Source organism: Pelobates fuscus, chromosome 1 (assembly GCF_036172605.1).
Source record: "Pelobates fuscus isolate aPelFus1 chromosome 1, aPelFus1.pri, whole genome shotgun sequence".
NCBI classification, from domain to species: Eukaryota; Metazoa; Chordata; class Amphibia; order Anura; family Pelobatidae; genus Pelobates; species Pelobates fuscus.
In genome coordinates this window covers 90,570,324-90,590,249 of record NC_086317.1, presented here as the reverse complement: position 1 = coordinate 90,590,249, position 19,926 = coordinate 90,570,324, and the positions used below count along the sequence as shown (strand labels likewise).

At 47.2% G+C, this 19,926-nt stretch overlaps 1 protein-coding gene across 2 annotated transcripts in view; it reads left to right on the top strand.

The window, feature by feature from the left end:
- Positions 1–572: 572 nt before the first annotated feature.
- Positions 573–19,926, top strand: part of LOC134587923 (uncharacterized) — a 35,278-nt gene continuing 15,924 nt past the window's right edge. For both annotated transcript variants that reach the window (XM_063444237.1, XM_063444238.1), the window contains exons 1-3: positions 573–948; positions 16,863–16,967; positions 19,600–19,669. In XM_063444237.1, coding sequence (XP_063300307.1) covers positions 646–948; positions 16,863–16,967; positions 19,600–19,669 — 478 coding nt within the window. In that variant the 5' untranslated portion in view covers positions 573–645. The remainder of the gene's footprint in view (positions 949–16,862; positions 16,968–19,599; positions 19,670–19,926) is intronic.

Below are 19,926 nucleotides of genomic sequence, written 5' to 3'. Positions count from 1 at the left end.
GGGGGGGGGTTTGTTGCTTTTCCCTTGAGGGCAGTGGTGTTGCTGCCATTTGATGGGCCTCTAGATGGTGAGGTTGTCTGATATTTTGGCAATTGTAGGAGCCTTATGTGGGTGTGTTTAACTCGTGAGTTGGCATACCGATAATTAGGTACATGCGAGGATTTCACTAAAGGACAAAGAGCAAGAACAAAGAGAAATAAAAGAGAACATAACAGATATAAAAGTCAGTGTGATTCTATACATCTTCGTCCTTCGACAGGATCTGCGCGGGCTCTTGGTAGGATCTCTTGCGCGGTGTCCAGTCAAGTGACTCTGTTTGTTGGTTCCGTTGATCGCGGAGTAAATGGTATTATGGTGTCCGGGTCCCATGTCTGTGTAGAGGCTCGTGCGGTGTGGCCACTGTCTGACATCCCCAGTTTGGCGAGCACATTTGGCTACTCTAAATTTAAATCTAATACAGTGTTTAGTGACATGCAGTTTTACAGTCAACCAGCAGGTGGAAGCAGTATACAACTCTTCTGCTGGAACTGATCCTGCTTCACTTCCTTGTCTCACTTCCTCCAGGTGTTGGTGAAAATGCAATGGGGGTTTGAATGCCCTGGATATAAGACTTCATAGGAGAACTGTGGGGTGCCCACAAGCAAAATGGCCGCATTAGCACCATCTGGACTTCAGTGGGACACCCTGGAGCAGAGGAAACACCAAGGGGAGAACCTGTATTACCAGATCTACGTGTGGAAGTTGCAGCAGCTGCCTGCAGATGTGCACAGGTTCTGTGACCCAGAGCTACCTGCCCCTCGCAGAAAAGAGCTGCTCCACATGCTCAGGAGCCTGGAGGAGGACTCCAGCTGCCAGAGACTGCAGATCTTGTTCTCCTTCTCTGTCCCCAGTCCACAGGTGTTGGAGCTGCTGTGCAGTCTGCGTCTGCCTATGGTCTCTGCTGGAGCTGTGAGTGTGAATCTGCAGAGATCAGGGAGTGGGGGTAGTTTTAGGTTAGAAATGGTCAGGAGCCACACATGTTGAACTACCACTCCCATCATCTATTTTCAGTCTTAAGATGGTTCTACAACATCTGGGGATCTATCTATTTTGCAAGAAGACTCATTAAATTAGCAATTCTGCTACAGAGTTTGGAACAGTGGAGTAATAATTCAATATTTGAAGGGATGATATTTGGGACTTGGTAGGGGTATGGTGAACCTAGGCTTTTGAATTGTAGTGAGTTAAAATGTAACATTAAGATTTTACATTGTATTCTACAATTTATACTATTATACTAATATACTATTAAAGGCTGCCAGGAGCAGCCAGCCACATAAATGTATGATTGTGTAAAAGTGTGTGTGTGTATATGTTTAACTGTGTGTTCAATGTGCATATGTATATGTGTAAAAATATGTGTTTATATATGTGTATGTTGGCAACTATAAAAGTGTGTGCAATTTGGTGAGGGTGGTGTGGTAATGAGGACAGTAGTGGAGGCTCATCAAGTCATTGTGGGACTCTGGAGGGCTCTTAGATTAGGGGCCTGGTAGCCCTTTAAAAGTGCATCTGGTCAGGCCCCTGTCACAGTGTTTATTCCCCCTACAGCTTACTAAGAGTTTAGGTCACTTCCTCCCAGCTTTCTGAGAGACAGGATCATACACACACAGAGGAGAAGAGGGGGAATATAAATACTATGGCTAAAGCTATGTTAATTGTTACTTATGTGTGTGTGTCTGTGTGTGTCCGTTTGTGTGTGTGTGTATGTATGTGTGTGTGTGTGTGTGCATTCAAACACATAAATGCGGCCCTGCATTCAAATGCCATTAGTACAAACACACCACTACATTCAAACACACACACTACATACAAATCACATTTTTATTTCTGTGATAAAGTTATAAATTACATTTATGATATTATGTGAAGTTTTTTTGTGCCCCCTTTTTTCCTGTTTTACAAATGTGTGTGTGTATGTATGTATATATATATATATATATATATATATATATATATATATATATGTATAAAGCAAAAAATAGATGAAAGGTGCACTCACAGGTCAAAGGTTTGTTTATTTACTGGTGTAAATTACATGTGCAGAAAAAAATCCTTGATTGACGTTTCGACCCCTATAGGGTCTTTTCTGCACTTTCATTTTTTTCTGCACATATAATTTGCACCAGTAAATAAACAAACCTTTGAATCAAGACCTGTGAGTGCACCTTTCATCTATGTTTTGCTTTATATATTAACGCTGAGGTTTGCACCCAGGCAAGTTTAGTTTGTTACTAAATAGGGTGAGTGCCAAGATTACTCTCTATATATATATATATTTGTGTTACGTGCTTATGATAGTACAGTGTGAAATACCACAGTTAAGTGTAGGATAGTAAAAAGAGCAAGTCGGTTGTGGTGTGCCGGAACGGACGATGAGGTAGGCCTGAGAAAGAAGAGGGCCTACCCAGGAAAGGAAATAAAGGTTAAAATGTGGTGTGGTGGGAGGGTCATTCAACGCTGACCTCGAACGGTAAGGAGCAAGGTAAAGGGAGTGCCTTAAGTAGGCTAGGAGTGGAAAACCAGCACCTCCCACAAATCCAGGCAAAATTGCCTTAATACTTGTGTTAGGTGCTTATGATAGTACAGTGTGAAATACCACAATTAAGTGTAGGATAGTAAAAAGAGCAAGTCGGTTGTGGTATGCCGGAACCGACGATGAGGTAGGCCTGAGAAAGAAGAGGGCAAAAATTAAGTAATCAAAATTTATTACAGACAACCAATACAGATACATTTATCAACCAGACATGTTTTTGAAAGCATCCCTTAATTCTTGTACTGGGTTTGGTATATATTGTGAATAAGCGGATGACTTCCAGCGCCCCAGTGTTTTTATAACATGACTTGGAATGTTAACACTGGAGGCTGTGGACGCTGCTCTTATACGAAAGGAGTGCCCTGAGTAGTTAGTTGTGTTGAGGCCCAGTTGAGTGAGCAAGGACCTTACGTAGGTCATGAAGGTTGTAGTGGTGAGTACTGAACCTTGTAACTGTAGTAATGGTTGTGAGGGTAGTAAGTTATGATGCTGTATGTATGCATCAAGAACCCTGACGGGACACCATCTGTTGTGTGTGGGATAGTACGGAATGTTTACTGGTATGTGCTGACTGGTTTTGGAGTGATGTAAAGTCAGGATGTAATGATCCATGTGTTTTGTTAAGTGGGAATAGAGGAGGATAGGAGTAGATGGGGTTGTGGTGGTTGTAATGAACTCTCTAGGTCTTAGAAATCCATAGAAAGCTATGTATATTGCTGTTTTTATGATAGAATTTGTATTGGTGTCAAACGGTTTTAAATCAAGCAGGTTAGACAATGCTTGGAAGATATGGTTATCTATGGGTAGCCTCTGTGATGTACGTGTGGGTTCAGATTTCTGAATGCCTCTGAGTATGGTCTTAATCTGGTGAGAGGCCATGAAACTAGTGTTGTTTGGGTGTAAGATTAGCATATGGTGTTGAATGCCTGTGAGATAGAGTTTGATGGTTTTATATGACATTTTAAGTTTAACCCCTTAAGGACCAAGCTTCTGGAATAAAAGGGAATCATGACATGTCTCACATGTAATGTGTCCTTAAGGGGTTAAGGTGGCAAAAAGAAGCAAAACCCAAAAAAGATGTAATAACAAATGGTTGCATGATGTTATGTTCCAGAAGGAATCTTTTGAATAGTGTAAAAGCCCTGTTGTATGTTTTGTGTGTATTTTTTGATAGTGCTAATTGGGACAATGCCCTGCTATGCTGCATGATGGTTTCTAGTCCAGTATGAGTTGTTGAAATGTTGGAGTGGTGGTGGCTGTGGGCGCAGCTGACGGGAGTGCTTGATGAAAAGCCTGAAATTTAAAGCGAGACAAATTGTCAGCAGCTGTGTTACATATACCTGGAACATGGAAACAACATAGAAATAAATTATGACAAGCTGCCAACCAAGTGAGTTTTCTCAGAAATCTCATGATCGTAAGGGATTTGGAACGACCTTTGTTGATGATGTGACAGGTTGCCTGGTTGTCTGAGTAACAACGAACTGGCATATTAGCCCATAAATGACCCCATGCTACGGCAGCCGCCACGATTAGATAGATCTCAAAAAGAGCTGAGGTAGTGGAAAAACATTCCAAATCCTGAACTGCTGAAGGCCAGCTGCCCCAAAGCCATTAGTTCCCAAAAATTGCTGCAAAACCTGTGGTAGATGCCGCATCTGACCAAATGGTAGGAGATGAGTCAATCAATTGAGGGAGGAACATACTTTTACCATCCCACGTGGTTAAAAATCTCTTCCACATGTTTAGATCTGCCGTAGCTTTGGTATCTAAGGACAACCTGTGTGTGTCATGTAGGAAAAGTGGAAAAAGATGCAATAGTTGTGATATAAAGGAGCGGCCTTGAGGTATGATGCGCATAGCAAAATTTAGTGATCCCAGCAGGGACTGTAGCTCTTTGCGGTTGCAAGTACCGAGCTGAAGGTATCTGTTGTTGTAAATAAGAATGTTCTCTATCTTGTTGTGTGGTAGGCTTGCTTGCATTGTGGCTGAGTCTAATTGAATACCCAGGAAAGTGATAGTCGTGTCTGGCCCCTCCGTTTCCTTAGGGGAGATAGGTACACCTAGTTGCTCAAATAGCTTGGTGGTAGCTTTGAGACTACTTGGAGGGGAAGTATTCTCCCCGATTAGTAGGAAATCGTCCAGGTAATGTAATACCGTAGGGCATCTGGCTATGTTCAATAGTAACCAGCACAATGCTTCAGCAAATGTGTCGAAAATAGCTGGGCTACTTTTGGACCCAAAAGTTAAACGGGAAAACAAATAGTAGTTCCCGGACCACTTGATGCCATGCAGGTGCCACAGTGTGGGGTGGGTTGGCAGTAATTTAAAGGCGTTAGTAATGTCGGTCTTACTAAGCCAGGCTCCAACCCCTGCTTGTATGATAGCGGTAATGGTGTGATCTATGGTGGTGTATTGCAGGGAGAATTCCTCGGAGGGTATGAGGGAGTTAAGACTGTGGTTGGCCGATGAGTGTGGTGCCGACAAATCAATGATGAGTCTCTGTTTAAGGGAAGATTTCCCTGTGACAATACCAATGGGGTTAGTGCGCCATTCTATAAATGGAGGAGTTTTGAAAGGCCCCAGTACGAAACCCTCAGCCACTTCTTGGGCTATGAGGGTGTCAACCGCTGTGGGGTTGTGTTGTGCAGATTGTAGGTTAGGGCATTCCAGAGTCCCGGATGATATGTGTAGGATACCTGTGTGGAAGCCTTCTGTTAAACCAGAGATAAGAAAGTCTTCTAGGTGTCTAGACGGGTGCTGAGACATAAATGCAGTGAATACCGGCATATTAATGGACGTTAGGTAAGGCTTGGAATACATTTTATTTTGACACATGGTTTTTGCATGTGCCCTAAAACATTTTAAACAGATATGCAATAATCTACATCCACTATAATTACAAGACCCAACATTGAAGTTATTACATATCTGGGACTTGCCCAGAAACTTGATTGGGCGTCCCAGTTTGTCTCTTGACAACACCAGAGGAACTAGCTTCTTGCGTGGAGGCATGTTCGTCCGCCGTGTTGGGACAGAAATTTGTCGTATGGGCTGTAGAGGAGCAGTATGCACAAGCCGGTGTTCTTAGACCTGCAAAGTGTCTGCAAAAAATGACAGTATCAATCCTTCCCCAGTTGGATCGTGTTCCGTACTGGGAGAAGGCTCCAGACACTTTTGCAGAAAAATACCTATGGTAGTCATAAAAGGCTGAACCACCATATTTGTTGCCCAGGTCTACCAGCTTGTGCATGTAAAGATCAAACTCCTCTCTTCTGTTGGGATAGACCGCACAGATGACATCCCGGTAAATACCAAAGGCCAGTACAAACTCAGGGATAGTCAGTTTTCTGTTTAAGCAGGCATCCCTAGATTTGACAATAACAGACACATCATCGTAAGCATAAGTCTTATTTTCCACAATATCCTGGGAGGCAATCAACAGGGAAGCCAGGTTGACGTCTTTACCTTCCAGGATATCTCTTTATTCATGTGCTCAGGGATCATATGAGCAGGACTAACTTCCTGGTCATCCAGGGTGATGGCTGGAGCAACTAATGGTAAGTCGGCTGGTGCTTGTGAAGCAGCAGCGGGTGGCCCTGCTAGAGTAAGGGCCGTGGTGACCGACTCAAGTTTCTCCAGCCTGGAGTTGACCTTGCTCATGGACGCCATGAGTGAAGACAACATGGAATGTATGTCTCCTGGGTTGGACTGGCTAGGTCCTTCCCTGGCATCCATGTTGTTAGTTGATGTACGTAGCAGTTTGAAAAGTTCTGCTTTCCTTGCTGTAGCAGGGTAGGGGATTTGCCGTCTCCTCAATTCCGTGGTTATACGAGGGATCGTCCAGGATCTGATCGATGCTGGACTAGCTAGCTCTCCTCCTTGTGTGGGAATGACAGCTCTAGCCGGGGTGCTAGGCAGGGAGAAATCCTCTACCCCTTCCTGAGACATACTACAAACAAAACAATTTATTAGTGTATGAAAACCACCAAATTGTACTGGCAGGCTAGCTAAGCCGGATGGCGAAACATTATACTTGTTTGGTGACAGATGAGGCCCTATTAATTGCCAAGCGGCTTGAGAGGCTCTATCTATGCGTTGGCGCGAGGGGATTTGGGCCACTCATCGTAGTGGCAGGAGTTTTAGGCCTCTCGGTGACTGTAACACAGAAAAACAGGGGAAGGGAGTGACAGGTGAGGCCCTCTCTATGCAACATGCGAGGCGGCTAGCTACCATGTGGTCCGATGGGTGTTTGCCTCTGAAATGTTGAGGCGGGGTGTTGGCCTCGCGGGACCACTAACTGATGGCGACTGCCAAGAAGGAGTAAATACCTATTGGGAAGCCTATGACCCTATTGCCAGTACTCTAACCTAGGGGGGAAGACAAATGAAATGTATGGTAGAATACCATATGAGCAGGTGTACGTACCTGGTAGTATGACAAATCTCACAGGAAAAACCGTGTGGTGCAAATATATTTAAGCTTGACAGCCTAAAACGGGTAAAAAAGAGAGTAGTATGATGAGTGTGGAATGTTGAAAAGAAACAGACTTTGTAGCCTGTGCCAGCGATGTTTTAAGGCTTGCTGGCGTATGACTTGTAAAATGAAATGTTGTAATATACCAAGGGAATATAAAATGTGTTGCCCAGGAAAAGTGATGCCGTGGCTTTAATAAAACATCTATAAGAGGAAGGGTGAGGGAGGCCGTGGCCTATGTATAAACAGTATAAGTGTTATAATAACAGTGTGTAAGGGAAACATAAAATTGATGTAAGTTATACATATGCATATTACTGTGCAGTAAAAAACGTATGATTGGTTGGATCCAGAGGCGGCTCTAGACTTTATGAGGCCTTAGGCGAAACTCAAACATGAGGCCCCACTAACAAAAAAGTGTCAGTGTATGTGCCTGAGAGTGTCTGACAGAGTATCCTTGTGTGTGAATGTATGTTTTTGTCTGAGACCCTATGTGTATGGGGTAGCTGCTTGAAGTGTGTTGTGTGTATGGGGGGGTGATGGTGAGAAGGAGAGGCGGGTGAGGGTAACAGGGAGGTGATGGTGTGGGGGGTGATGTGAGAGGGGTGATGGTAATGTGAGAGGGGTGATGGTAATGTGAGAAGGGGGGGGTAATGTGAGAAGGAGGGGGAGTTGATGGTGAGGGGGGGTAGATGGTGAGGGGGAGTTGATGGTGAGGGGGAGTTGATGGTGAGGGGGGGTAGATGGTGAGGGGGGGTAGATGGTGAGGGGGGGTAGATGGTGAGGGGGGGGTAGATGGTGAGGGGGGGGTAGATGGTGAGGGGGGGGTAGATGGTGAGGGGGGGTAGATGGTGAGGGGGGGGTAGATGGTGAGGGGGGGGTAGATGGTGAGGGGGGGGTAGATGGTGAGGGGGAGTTAGATGGCGAGGGGGGTAGATGGTGAGGGGGGGTAGATGGTGGGGGTGGTGAGGCTGAGGGTGGTGGGGGATGGTGAGGCAGAGGGTGGTGGGGTGGTGAGGCTGAGGGTGGTGGGGTGGTGAGGCTGAGGGTGGTGGGGTGGTGAGGCTGAGGGTGGTGGGGTGGTGAGGCTGAGGGTGGTGGTGAGGATGAGGGTGGTGAGGCTGAGGGTGGTGGGGGTGATGCTGGGGGTGGTGGTGAGGCTGAGGGTGGTGGGGGTGATGCTGGGGGTGGTGCTGAGGGTGGTGGGGGTGATGCTGGGGGTGGTGCTGAGAGTGGTGGGGGTGATGCTGAGGGTGGTGGGGTGGTGAGGCTGAGGGGGTGGGGGTGATGTTGAGGGTGGGGGGGCGGTGAGGCTGAGGGTGGTGGTGAGGCAGAGGGTGGTGGGGGTGATGTTGAGGGTGGTGGGGGTGATGTTGAGGGTGGTGGGGGTGATGTTGAGGGTGGTGGGGGTGATGTTGAGGGTGGTGGGGGTGATGTTGAGGGTGGTGGGGGTGATGTTGAGGGTGGTGGTGGGGTGAGGCTAAGGGTGGGGGTGGTGATGCTGAGGGTGGTGTGGGGGTGGTGAGGCTGAGGGTGGTGTGGGGGGTGGTGATGCTGAGGGTGGTGTGGGGGGTAGTGAGGCTGAGGGTGGTGGGGGGTAGTGAGGGTGGTGGGGGGTAGTGAGGCTGAGGGTGGTGGGGGGTATTGAGGCTGAGGGTGGTGAGGCTGAGGGTGGTGGGGTATGGTGAGGCTGAGGGTGGTGAGGCTGAGGGTGGTGGGGTGGTGGTGAGAGTGAGGCTGAGGGTGGTGGGGGTGATGTTAAGGGTGGTGGGGGGGTGATGTTGAGGGTGATGCTGGGGGTGGTGGTGAGGCTGAGGGTGGTGGGGTGGTGTGGTGGGGGTGGTGGTGAGGATGAGGGTGGTGGGGGTGAGGCTGAGGAGGGTGGTGAGGCTGAGGGTGGTGGGGGTGATGTTGAGGTTGATGCTGAGGGTGGTGGGGGTGATGCTGGGGGTGGTGCTGAGAGTGGTGGGGGTGATGCTGAGGGTGGTGGGGTGGTGAGGCTGAGGGGGTGGGGGTGATGTTGAGGGTGGGGGGGCGGTGAGGCTGAGGGTGGTGGTGAGGCAGAGGGTGGTGGGGGTGATGTTGAGGGTGGTGGTGGGATGAGGCTAAGGGTGGGGGGTGGTGAGGCTGAGGGTGGTGGTGATGCTGAGGGTGGTGTGGGGGGTAGTGAGGCTGAGGGTGATTGGGGGTGGTGATGCTGAGGGTGGTGTGGGGCTGAGGGTGGTGGGGGGGTAGTGGGGCTGAGGGTGGTGGGGGGGTAGTGGGGCTGAGGGTGGTGGGGGGTAGTGAGGCTGGGGGCAGGGTGAGGCTGAACCTACCTTAATTTCCCTGGTGGTCCAGTGGGCTCCCTGGTGGTCCGGTGGCCACTGCTTCCGGTCTGCAGCTCCGCTGAGCTGCAGACCATGTAATCTCGCGAGTGAATCAGAGCGTTGCCGTGGTAACCCGCGGCAACGCTCTGATTGGCCGGTTCTCGCGAGACACATGGTCTGCAGCTCTGCTCACTGCGGAGCTGCAGACCAGTGTCTGCGGTGGCTGGCCGGGCAGCCAGGAGGGGCCTCGCACCCGGCGGCATACCGGGCAAGCAGCCGGGCCCCCTCCTGGTGTCAGGTCCTCGGTCACTGACCGAGGACCTGACACACTCTGCCCACAGGCGGTTTAGGCGGCCGCGAGGCCCCCGCCAGCGCGAGGCCTTAGGCGGCCGCCTAAACCGCCTAATTAGAGAGCCGCCTCTGGTTGGATCAGTACGTGTGATTCAACCCAAGCATGTATGAAAAAGGAAACTATATCCTTATGTATGTGTCATAGTTAACCACAAAGAAATGAGGCCTGTAACGTAGGCTGAGTCAATTTTAATTGAAATGGATAACTTATGGAAAACTCCTGGAAGCGTGGGAGTCAAAATGATCCATACAGAAATGTTAGCTGGTTTCCTGCACTTTGATGGCATAAGTGATACCTTTAAATAGAAATGAAAATAGTCTGTCTATTAAAACAAGCAACTATTTAACCGAATGTATATACATGAAATGTAACTCACGAAAGAGATCTATGTGAAATACATAGCAGAATAACCAAACCCAATATGAAGGGAACCAGAAGCTAGGACGAATAGTTTAAACGTATGCCTTTTTATGCGAACAGCAAGCGTGCTTAAATATAACATGAATAAAGTGCCGAACAGAAAACACAACCGAAATGATAATTGTTCAGTGTAGCAAGGGAATAATTTGTGCGAAATGATCACTTCACTTAATACGCCTGATTTGGCCGAACAACCGCACAAAATGAAGCCGCTAAACGGCTTGTGTAATTGCGACATAGCAGAGAGAAAAAAACGTAATGCTAGGACCCGTGCTGTACCGTGCGCCGTGGGAACCGATCCTGGCGTGACAGGTAGGTCTGACTTACGGTTTAGGAGTCCCTGGGACGCGATCTACAATGAAGACCGGGGTAAGAAGCTGGACGGATGGAAAAGGCCTGCAACAGGATTCCTGGACACAGCTTGCCACGGAGAAACTCGTGGGTAAGAAAACCAATGTAACGGACCGTTTCACACACACGAGGATAAAACCCAGTTTAGGCGATAATCCCCTTTCCAGATGCACAGGCAGCTACTGCAAACACCATTCTCCCGACTGGAACCACACGAACACTGGAACAGCTGAACAAGAAAAGCAGACATCGGCTTACACTCTTGGCAGTCAGCATACCATCCCATTCCCCCAAAGACCGAGACGACACATCGCTTTGAGGGTTAAGCAAGAACTGTGGACTGGGACACCCAGTCTGGCTTTTATTACAACCAAGTACATACAGGACACTCCCAGGGGGAGGATGAATTTAACCAATCACATGGATGTACCTCCCACACATTTCCTCCCCTTAGATTAGCACTTAACATAATTATACCGTACACCTTTTTCCCCAATTCCTGGATGTACCCCAAATACATATGCTACACCTCCAAAACAGGTATCCCCTGATAGCCCTTATTCAGGGGGACAACATATCCAAGAATCAGGTCATTCGGATGAATGGTTCGGGAGATATGAAGTTCCAAAGATTTGACCGACCGCATGGGTAAAGTATCCGAAAACAGTTCCATGCATTTTGGCCCTGCGGTCGGTCACAAACAAGGGAATGAAAACAGGCGAATTGCCGGGGTTATAGAGCCTGGAGAGGGTTTGAATGAATTCCCTTGTTTGTGGGGTTCTTTCTACCGAACGGCGGGTCATTCGGTAGTTTCCATACGAATTTCTGGAAGTATGGAGGTCTCAGCGGTGTTTGCCTAGTCAAGTGTCCGATTTTAGTTCCAGACACTCGACGGCAAAACACCGCTATTCGGTAGTTTAAGATGGCCGCCGCCACGTGGTTGTTTCCTGAATGGCGGCCACCCAGAGGACACAGAACACATTACATGATTGCCAATTACCCGTTTGCAACATTGTTGCAAACGGTAATTGGAGGCACACTTAATCCTGGGTGGTCTGGTTGTTCGGTAGTTTCCTCAATACAATGAATGGAGTGATTCTACCGAACAATCAGATGAAGGCTGCATATATATATATATAACCCAGGTTAACTGCATACAAAAATACATACATGACATGAAAGTATTAAAGGCAGGATTACTGTACTACGCTCCACAGTCTTAAAGGTACAGTAGTCCCAAAAGTTCCAATATGTCCATCGCTGCTTTTAAAGGGCCAGCAGCAGCAATACAAATTATTACATGCCCAAATATAGTTTCTAAAGTGCAACACGTCCAGGGGCCATAGTCAGCGGGCAGGAGGCCAGCAGCCAGGCCTCTCCAGTTCACAGTGGCGAAGCTGGTTTCGCCACATTTCTCCCCTTTGCCAATTAGACTAACAGGGTACCTGACTTTCTGCCGGTCAGTGCCCTGGTTAGTCCAGCAACCCACCCACGAAACAGAAATAACAGAGCAGCCCACCCACACTAACCGGTTACTACATCTGGGTGAGAAAGGATTTTGTCCAAGTTCTGGTGTTTCACCACTGCTGGGTGGGAGACGGGTAGGTTGCCTTGGTGGGTTGCTGAGGGGGCAGAGACCAGCGGTACTCTGTCCTGTTGCCAGCACTACCACGGGAGTAGTCTGGTGGGCGCCTGGTTGCTGGAGACTGGCTGTCTCCCCTTTAGGTGCACCGCTCGACTGCCGGAGGGGGAGACCGACTGTCTCCCCTTTGGATCCATCACACTGAGGCTGGGGAACAGGACCGACCGTCCCTATCCCTTGTGCTGTAAGTGCAGAGACTACGGTCCCATCTGCACAGTTGTGGGGCTTAACATCTCCCCTTGGTGAGTTAGGCTGCCGCTGGAGAGAGGGTGTAACAAGCTCCTCTCTCTGGACGGTAAACTGCCGCTGGGGAGGGGGGTTAGCAGGCTCCTCTCCCTGCCACTCTCTCTGCTGGTGGAAAGGGGGACCAGCTGTCTCCCCTTTCATTCTCTTGTCCGGCTGCTGGGGTGCGAGACTGACTGTCTCTGCTCCCTGCAGGACACACTGCCGCTGGGGAGGATGGACGACACCATCAGCTCCCTGGGGCACACACTGCCGCTGGGGAGGGAGGACGCTGCTCTCCTCTCCCTTCGCTTCACACTGCCGTCTTGGCATCTCACTTTGCTGCTGGGGGGCAGGAACAACAACCTCTGCCCCCTGTAACTCAGCCTGCCGCTGGGGAGGAAGGACTGCACCTTCGGCTCCCTTGGACACACACGGCTGCTGGGGAGGATGGACGACACCATCAGCTCCCTGGGGCACACATTGCCGCTGGGGAGGGAGGACGCTGCTCTCCTCTCCCTTCACTTCACACTGCCTTCTTGGCATCTCACTTTGCTGCTGGGGGGCAGGAACAACAACCTCTGCCCCCTGTAACTCAGCCTGCCGCTGGGGAGGAAGGACTGCACCTTCGGCTCCTTTGGACACACACGGCTGCTGGGGAGGATGGACGACACCATCAGCTCCCTGGGGCACACATTGCCGCTGGGGAGGGAGGACGCTGCTCTCCTCTCCCTTCACTTCACACTGCCTTTTTGGCATCTCACTTTGCTGCTGGGGGGCAGGAACAACAACCTCTGCCCCCTGTAACTCAGCCTGCCGCTGGGGAGGAAGGACGACACCTTCATCTCCCTGGGGTTGCTCACAGGACCAGTCTAGGAACTCTGCTACCTCGGGTACTGCTGGTTGCTGTTGGGCGGGAGGGCCGGTTGTCTCTTCCCAGGCCTCATTGATGAGTCGCAGGTAATCCCCCTCCAGGTTCCATTCCTGGGTAACCAAATATCGTAGGTCTGCCTCGAGGTCAATAGCGCCAAAGAGACCCAGCATGTTCTCTCGGATGCCGTACAGGTCCCAAAAACGATAGTCGGTATCTTCCCCAAAGTCCTCGTCACCACTATTATCCCAAAATAGACCGGGGCCAGTGTACTCTCCGCCTTCTGGGAACTCATACTCTGCCATCCTGGGGACACACTGAGCCGCGTACCACTGTAGCGCCTGGTACGCGTTGTCGAGCGTCAGTTCTGCGTATACTAGAATCTCGAGTCTAGTCACCCACTTTCCTGTGGTCTGGTTTCTCAGGAGGGGCATCCGCTCTGCCATTCTAGCCAGGATTTGCTGCCTTCTGCTGCGGCGCCGCTCCCCTCGTGAATACGGTACTTGTTCTAGGGCTTCGTCCCACAACCCGCCTCTGACAGACTGTCTGTACATCAACATGTTCTCCTCTGAGACTGCTCCAGACTCCGGGACGTAATCGTCCAATCTAACTTGAAACTTCTCCTCCATTTTCTGAGTTCCTTTGTAGATAGGGTCGCTGTACGGATACTAGCGTTGCCCTCAATTTGTAATCCAAAAATGGTGTTGTCTGTAGCTGTCCCTCTGGTTGTAGGAACGATCCCGCCGCTTGCCACCAATGTAACGGACCGTTTCACACACACGAGGATAAAACCCAGTTTAGGCGATAATCCCCTTTCCAGATGCACAGGCAGCTACTGCAAACACCATTCTCCCGACTGGAACCACACGAACACTGGAACAGCTGAACAAGAAAAGCAGACATCGGCTTACACTCTTGGCAGTCAGCATACCATCCCATTCCCCCAAAGACCAAGACGACACATCGCTTTGAGGGTTAAGCAAGAACTGTGGACTGGGACACCCAGTCTGGCTTTTATTACAACCAAGTACATACAGGACACTCCCAGGGGGAGGATGAATTTAACCAATCACATGGATGTACCTCCCACACATTTCCTCCCCTTAGATTAGCACTTAACATAATTATACCGTACACCTTTTTCCCCAATTCCTGGATGTACCCCAAATACATATGCTACACCTCCAAAACAGGTATCCCCTGATAGCCCTTATTCAGGGGGACAACATATCCAAGAATCAGGTCATTCGGATGAATGGTTCGGGAGATATGAAGTTCCAAAGATTTGACCGACCGCATGGGTAAAGTATCCGAAAACAGTTCCATGCATTTTGGCCCTGCGGTCGGTCACAAACAAGGGAATGAAAACAGGCGAATTGCCGGGGTTATAGAGCCTGGAGAGGGTTTGAATGAATTCCCTTGTTTGTGGGGTTCTTTCTACCGAACGGCGGGTCATTCGGTAGTTTCCATACGAATTTCTGGAAGTATGGAGGTCTCAGCGGTGTTTGCCTAGTCAAGTGTCCGATTTTAGTTCCAGACACTCGACGGCAAAACACCGCTATTCGGTAGTTTAAGATGGCCGCCGCCACGTGGTTGTTTCCTGAATGGCGGCCACCCAGAGGACACAGAACACATTACATGATTGCCAATTACCCGTTTGCAACATTGTTGCAAACGGTAATTGGAGGCACACTTAATCCTGGGTGGTCTGGTTGTTCGGTAGTTTCCTCAATACAATGAATGGAGTGATTCTACCGAACAATCAGATGAAGGCTGCATATATATATATAACCCAGGTTAACTGCATACAAAAATACATACATGACATGAAAGTATTAAAGGCAGGATTACTGTACTACGCTCCACAGTCTTAAAGGTACAGTAGTCCCAAAAGTTCCAATATGTCCATCGCTGCTTTTAAAGGGCCAGCAGCAGCAATACAAATTATTACATGCCCAAATATAGTTTCTAAAGTGCAACACGTCCAGGGGCCATAGTCAGCGGGCAGGAGGCCAGCAGCCAGGCCTCTCCAGTTCACAGTGGCGAAGCTGGTTTCGCCACAACCAAGATGGCGTCTGAGAGAACCCGGAAGTGGATCCTCATTCAATGCTGACCTCGAACGGTAAGGAGCAAGGTAAGGGGAGTGCCTTAAGTAGGCTAGGAGTGGAAAACCAGCACCTCCCACAAATCCAGGCAAAATTGCCTTAATACATAGATATATTGCATTTGTCCCTCTGTACCTATGTCTCTGGTTTATTGAATACCTCTGATGAAATTTGCACACACACACACATACACACATACACACACACACACACAAAATTACAAGCAAATTGGAAAAATATTTTAAAACTTGATGCCAACAAATAATTACTACTTTTTATGTGTTTAGCAATTTACTAATCAAATGTTAAATGTAATAACTGCACAAATACATTCACAAATTTTAACTATTTCAGAGCATCAACCAAACTCATATTAGAAATGCACATTATAGTGTTGTCATAACGTGTTATTTTGCTCAAGTGATATTTACCACACCAGGGTTATTTCCGCAGTGTTGTTTTTTGATAGTTACAGTGCAAATAAAGAAAATTACACAAAATCTTTCCCTCACATGCAGTTAGGGGCTTGTTTCCAATGTTGTCAGTAAGTGTTTACTACAAGCCAATGTTTGGTAAAACGGTCTTTTTCCATCCTGCAAAGTCTACGACTGTTAATTACCGGCATCGTGAGCTTTAACATTTTTGGTAAAGAATAATAAGTGAATCACTTTACCAACGCGTTTCGATGATAAATGCAGAAATGTACTGGCTGCTGCTACCCCACCAACATTAAGTCCTGCCACAGCTTGGTGTGAACAGAATGTCATGTTAAACAACTACAAGCTCTCCATACAAGCTTTTAGAAGATGTACAGTATATGTCATTACATTTAAACCGTAAAGCACAATGCAAAGCATATTAAACGATAAAAAAAGGAAAAGGCAGATATTTATTTAAGTAAAGTGCATATGTCATTTATATGAGATAAGAAGAAAGAGTAGGAAGGGGCATAAAAGCGAAAAGTTAAATATTGGTAAAATATATGTATGAGTGTGTGTGTTGAATGTGTGTTCCCTTCTGATTATGTGTAAGTACATGTTTGTACCCAACAACTTATACTGGCCTGTAAATCTAACTCGCTACCACGGCCTACTCATAAAATGCTTTTCTATGTCCAACTCAAGCCAATACCACCATATGATACCGTTGCATCAGTTTGCAATGCTTCCCTACGAGTAGCATTGTATTGCCCATCGTCTCAAGAGCCAGTTTATGTTGCAGGGTGTGGAGTGTCGGAGGGAGTCTTGGTGCTGAAACTAGATATTTTTTAGGTTTATACTGGGGATGGGGGGAGGGGCTACAACAAACCTGTAATAAGGCTTTGAATACAGGTTTGTATTCCTAACCATAAAATGTCCTATAAGGGATATATGTAAAAAGTAAAACGTAATGAACAACTATTGCATCATTGTTCGAACCGTTATCATATCTACATTTCCTCTTACACTGTTTTCCATCTTTATCACCAGAATTTTATGAAACTATTTGGGAGTGGTTGGAGATTCTCCGGTTTTCTGATCTCTACTTCTTTTTATTCAGGGTACAGGTTACTGGGAGTATTTACTACAAAGGCTAGGCCTAGATGTGGTATCTTTCGACCAGAACAGTATTTTCCCATCTGAGATGCGCTATACAGAAATCATGGTAAGACCCTTTAATAAATAATCCTGTTTGTGTCAATGCAAGCTATGCTACATCTTTGCATTCTTCCAGGACTGTATGCGTTCCCCTGACTAGCAGAATCAAATCCTATAGGAATGGCACTAATCTCCAGCTGTTGCAGAATTACAACTCCAGCCTTAAAGCTAGGAAAGAATCATGAGCTTTATAGTTTTATCACCCTTGTTGTAGAGTTATAGAAACAATATAGTTTTTGGAATACAAAGCTGAATAGAAACCCCTCACCTTGTACCCTCCTGGTTATATAAAGGTTTAAAAAATAACTTTTTTCACTTACCTAATTTCAGCGCTAATGTCCCTCTGTGCAGGAAGCGCCTCTAGTAGCAACCACTAGAGGCAGTCTATTTTTTTTCAATTCTTTATTTTTGCAATGACAGCAAGGTATGGTACATAACATTACGCACAGGGAATGTACATTGCAAACTTGTCCTGTAAGAAACACCAAATATTTAAGATCGTAAGTGATAGCAATAAGGAAATACCAGCTGTTGAAAAGGCAATAAAAGGTGTAAATGCGCGTGTGGTGCACATCCGTGCGTGTGTAAATCAACCCAGCCATCAGAGGGTTTTTTATTTTTCTAAAGCAGGAAGAGAATAGGAAACATTTAAAAAGGAATGTAGGTAGAGGAAGATACAGAGGTAAATAAATGGGGGGGGGGGGGGGGGAGGTGTGTTGGTCCAGCAGATACACATTGAGTTATGTGATGGAGGGTAGTGCGAGCTGCCGGGAGGAGCTATGAGACAGATGTATACACTCGTATATATTCGGTAGAATATATATATATATATATTTAGTTTTTTTGAGGAAATGGGTGGAGGGGAGGGAAAGGGCACCGGCCCCTCGCTTGGACAGGAGTTTAGGATATATATATTGTATGTGTTGTCCCCTACCTGACTCCACCCCCGTAACCCTCCATGTCTGTGGTGAGCCACGGGTGCCAAATCTTATCAAAGGCGGTACGCGTTCCTCTGACTTGTGCAGTCAATTTGCCCATTAAAAACGTATCTTTTATTTTCTGCGTTACTGTCTCAATCGAAGGTAGGTCAGGTTCTAGCCAGAACTGTGGCATCGCTCGTCTGGCGGCTAAAGTCAATTTATGTAGGAGTTTCTTTTCAGGTTTGGGCCAGTCGTCCAATGATCTGGATAGCAGGAACACCCAGGGTAAAGCTTAATTCGTCTTTGGAATTCCTTGAATAAGAGTTCTCCCACACTGCTCCAAAAACCCTGGGCTTCAGGGCACTCCCACCACATGTGAATATAGGTATCCCTTTGGCCACAGCCCCTCCAGCAAAGATCATCCGGGGTCTTGTGAATGTGAAAGAGTTTGATGGGTGTAGTGTACCAGTGGAGTATAGTCTTGTAAGACGACTCCTGTAGAGTAACGCATATTGAGGTATTTTTGTTAGCTTCCTATATTTCCTGCCACTCAATACCCTCCAATGTCTCCCCCAAGTCCGCTTCCCATTGATCTGTGTAGTGCAACTGGCCCCATTCCTTGGTGTTAGAACCAAGGTGAGAGTATCATAGGGTGATCATGCCCCGTGGTACAGTCTCTTGGAGACAAATTTTCTCATAAAACGTCAATTGGTAAAGTGCGGTTTCTCTAACTATCTGTTGTTGTGCAAAATCTTTAAGTTTGAGGTAGCGGAAAAAATCAGCTGGTTTCAATGTATTTCTAGATTTTAATTTGTCAAAGGTTATAAGGCTTCCACCTTCGTAAAGCTGAAGTCCAGCGTATTCTATTCCTCTAAAATCATGTGCCTTCATACCCGGGGGGGAATGCCCTATTTTGCAAGATAGGTATCATAGGGGAGAGGGATGAAACCAACCCAAGCTTTGGGGCATTGTTGTCCCAGACCCGGAGAGAGATCAAAATAGCTGGACATGTCGTGTGTAAGAAAGGTCTTTGGTCTTTAGGGACCCAGATATGGAATTGTGGGAGGTCTGCTCCCATCATAAACGATTCCAGGTCAACCCATCTTCTTTCATCTGGGGGTGAATGCCATAACACCACTTCTGCTAATTGGGCTGCTAAGTAGTAGTAATATAGGTTTGGCAATCCAAGGCCCCCTGTCGTTTTAGTTCGATATAGGACGTTTCGAGATACCCTATGTCTCTTATTCTTCCATATAAATGCCCCTATCGCCTGTTGCAGGGGTGCTAAATTAGACTTAGTAATTGGGAGTAGTAGGGTCTGCAATAAAACGAGAATACGTGGTAGGATGTTCATTTTGACCGAGTGGATTCTACCAGTCCACGAAATCGGTTTGTCAACCAATTTTTCCATATCATTGGTCAAGGGACATAGTTAATTTGGCACTAGAGGCAGTCTTAACCCTGCAATGTAAACACTGAAGTTTCTCTAAAACTGCACTGTTCTACATTGGAGGAGTAAGGGGATTGAGACACTGCACACAGACCACTTCAATGAGATGAAGTGGTCTGGGTGCCTATAATGGCCCTTTAAACAGGAATGATTAACCATGACATGCAGATGTAGCACAACTATGGTAGACAGCAAGCATTTATGTTCATTGTTGGTCTTGTTACATTGATGTATACTCTATTTCTAAACAAACCGTTTCTTTCATCTAGACTGGGGGCCCTGAATTGCTTGAGCACTTTCCAGACAGAGCATTGTTCTTGGCATGGCCAGATGCAGATGGTAAGTGTCATTTTCAAAGACTTGTTTTGTTATCATTTTTTTAACACAGCATTCACTATTTGAATCTTGATAATGGCTCTTTTATTTATTTCTTGTGATTCATGTTTCTTCCATGCTGGAATATATTCCAGCTGCAGTGCAGCTATACACTTATCAGCTACAACATTAAGACCACCTACCTAATATTGTGTAGGTTCCCTTAGTGATGCTCAAACAGCTGTTATGCGTCTAGGCATTGACCAAGGCATTAGCAGCAG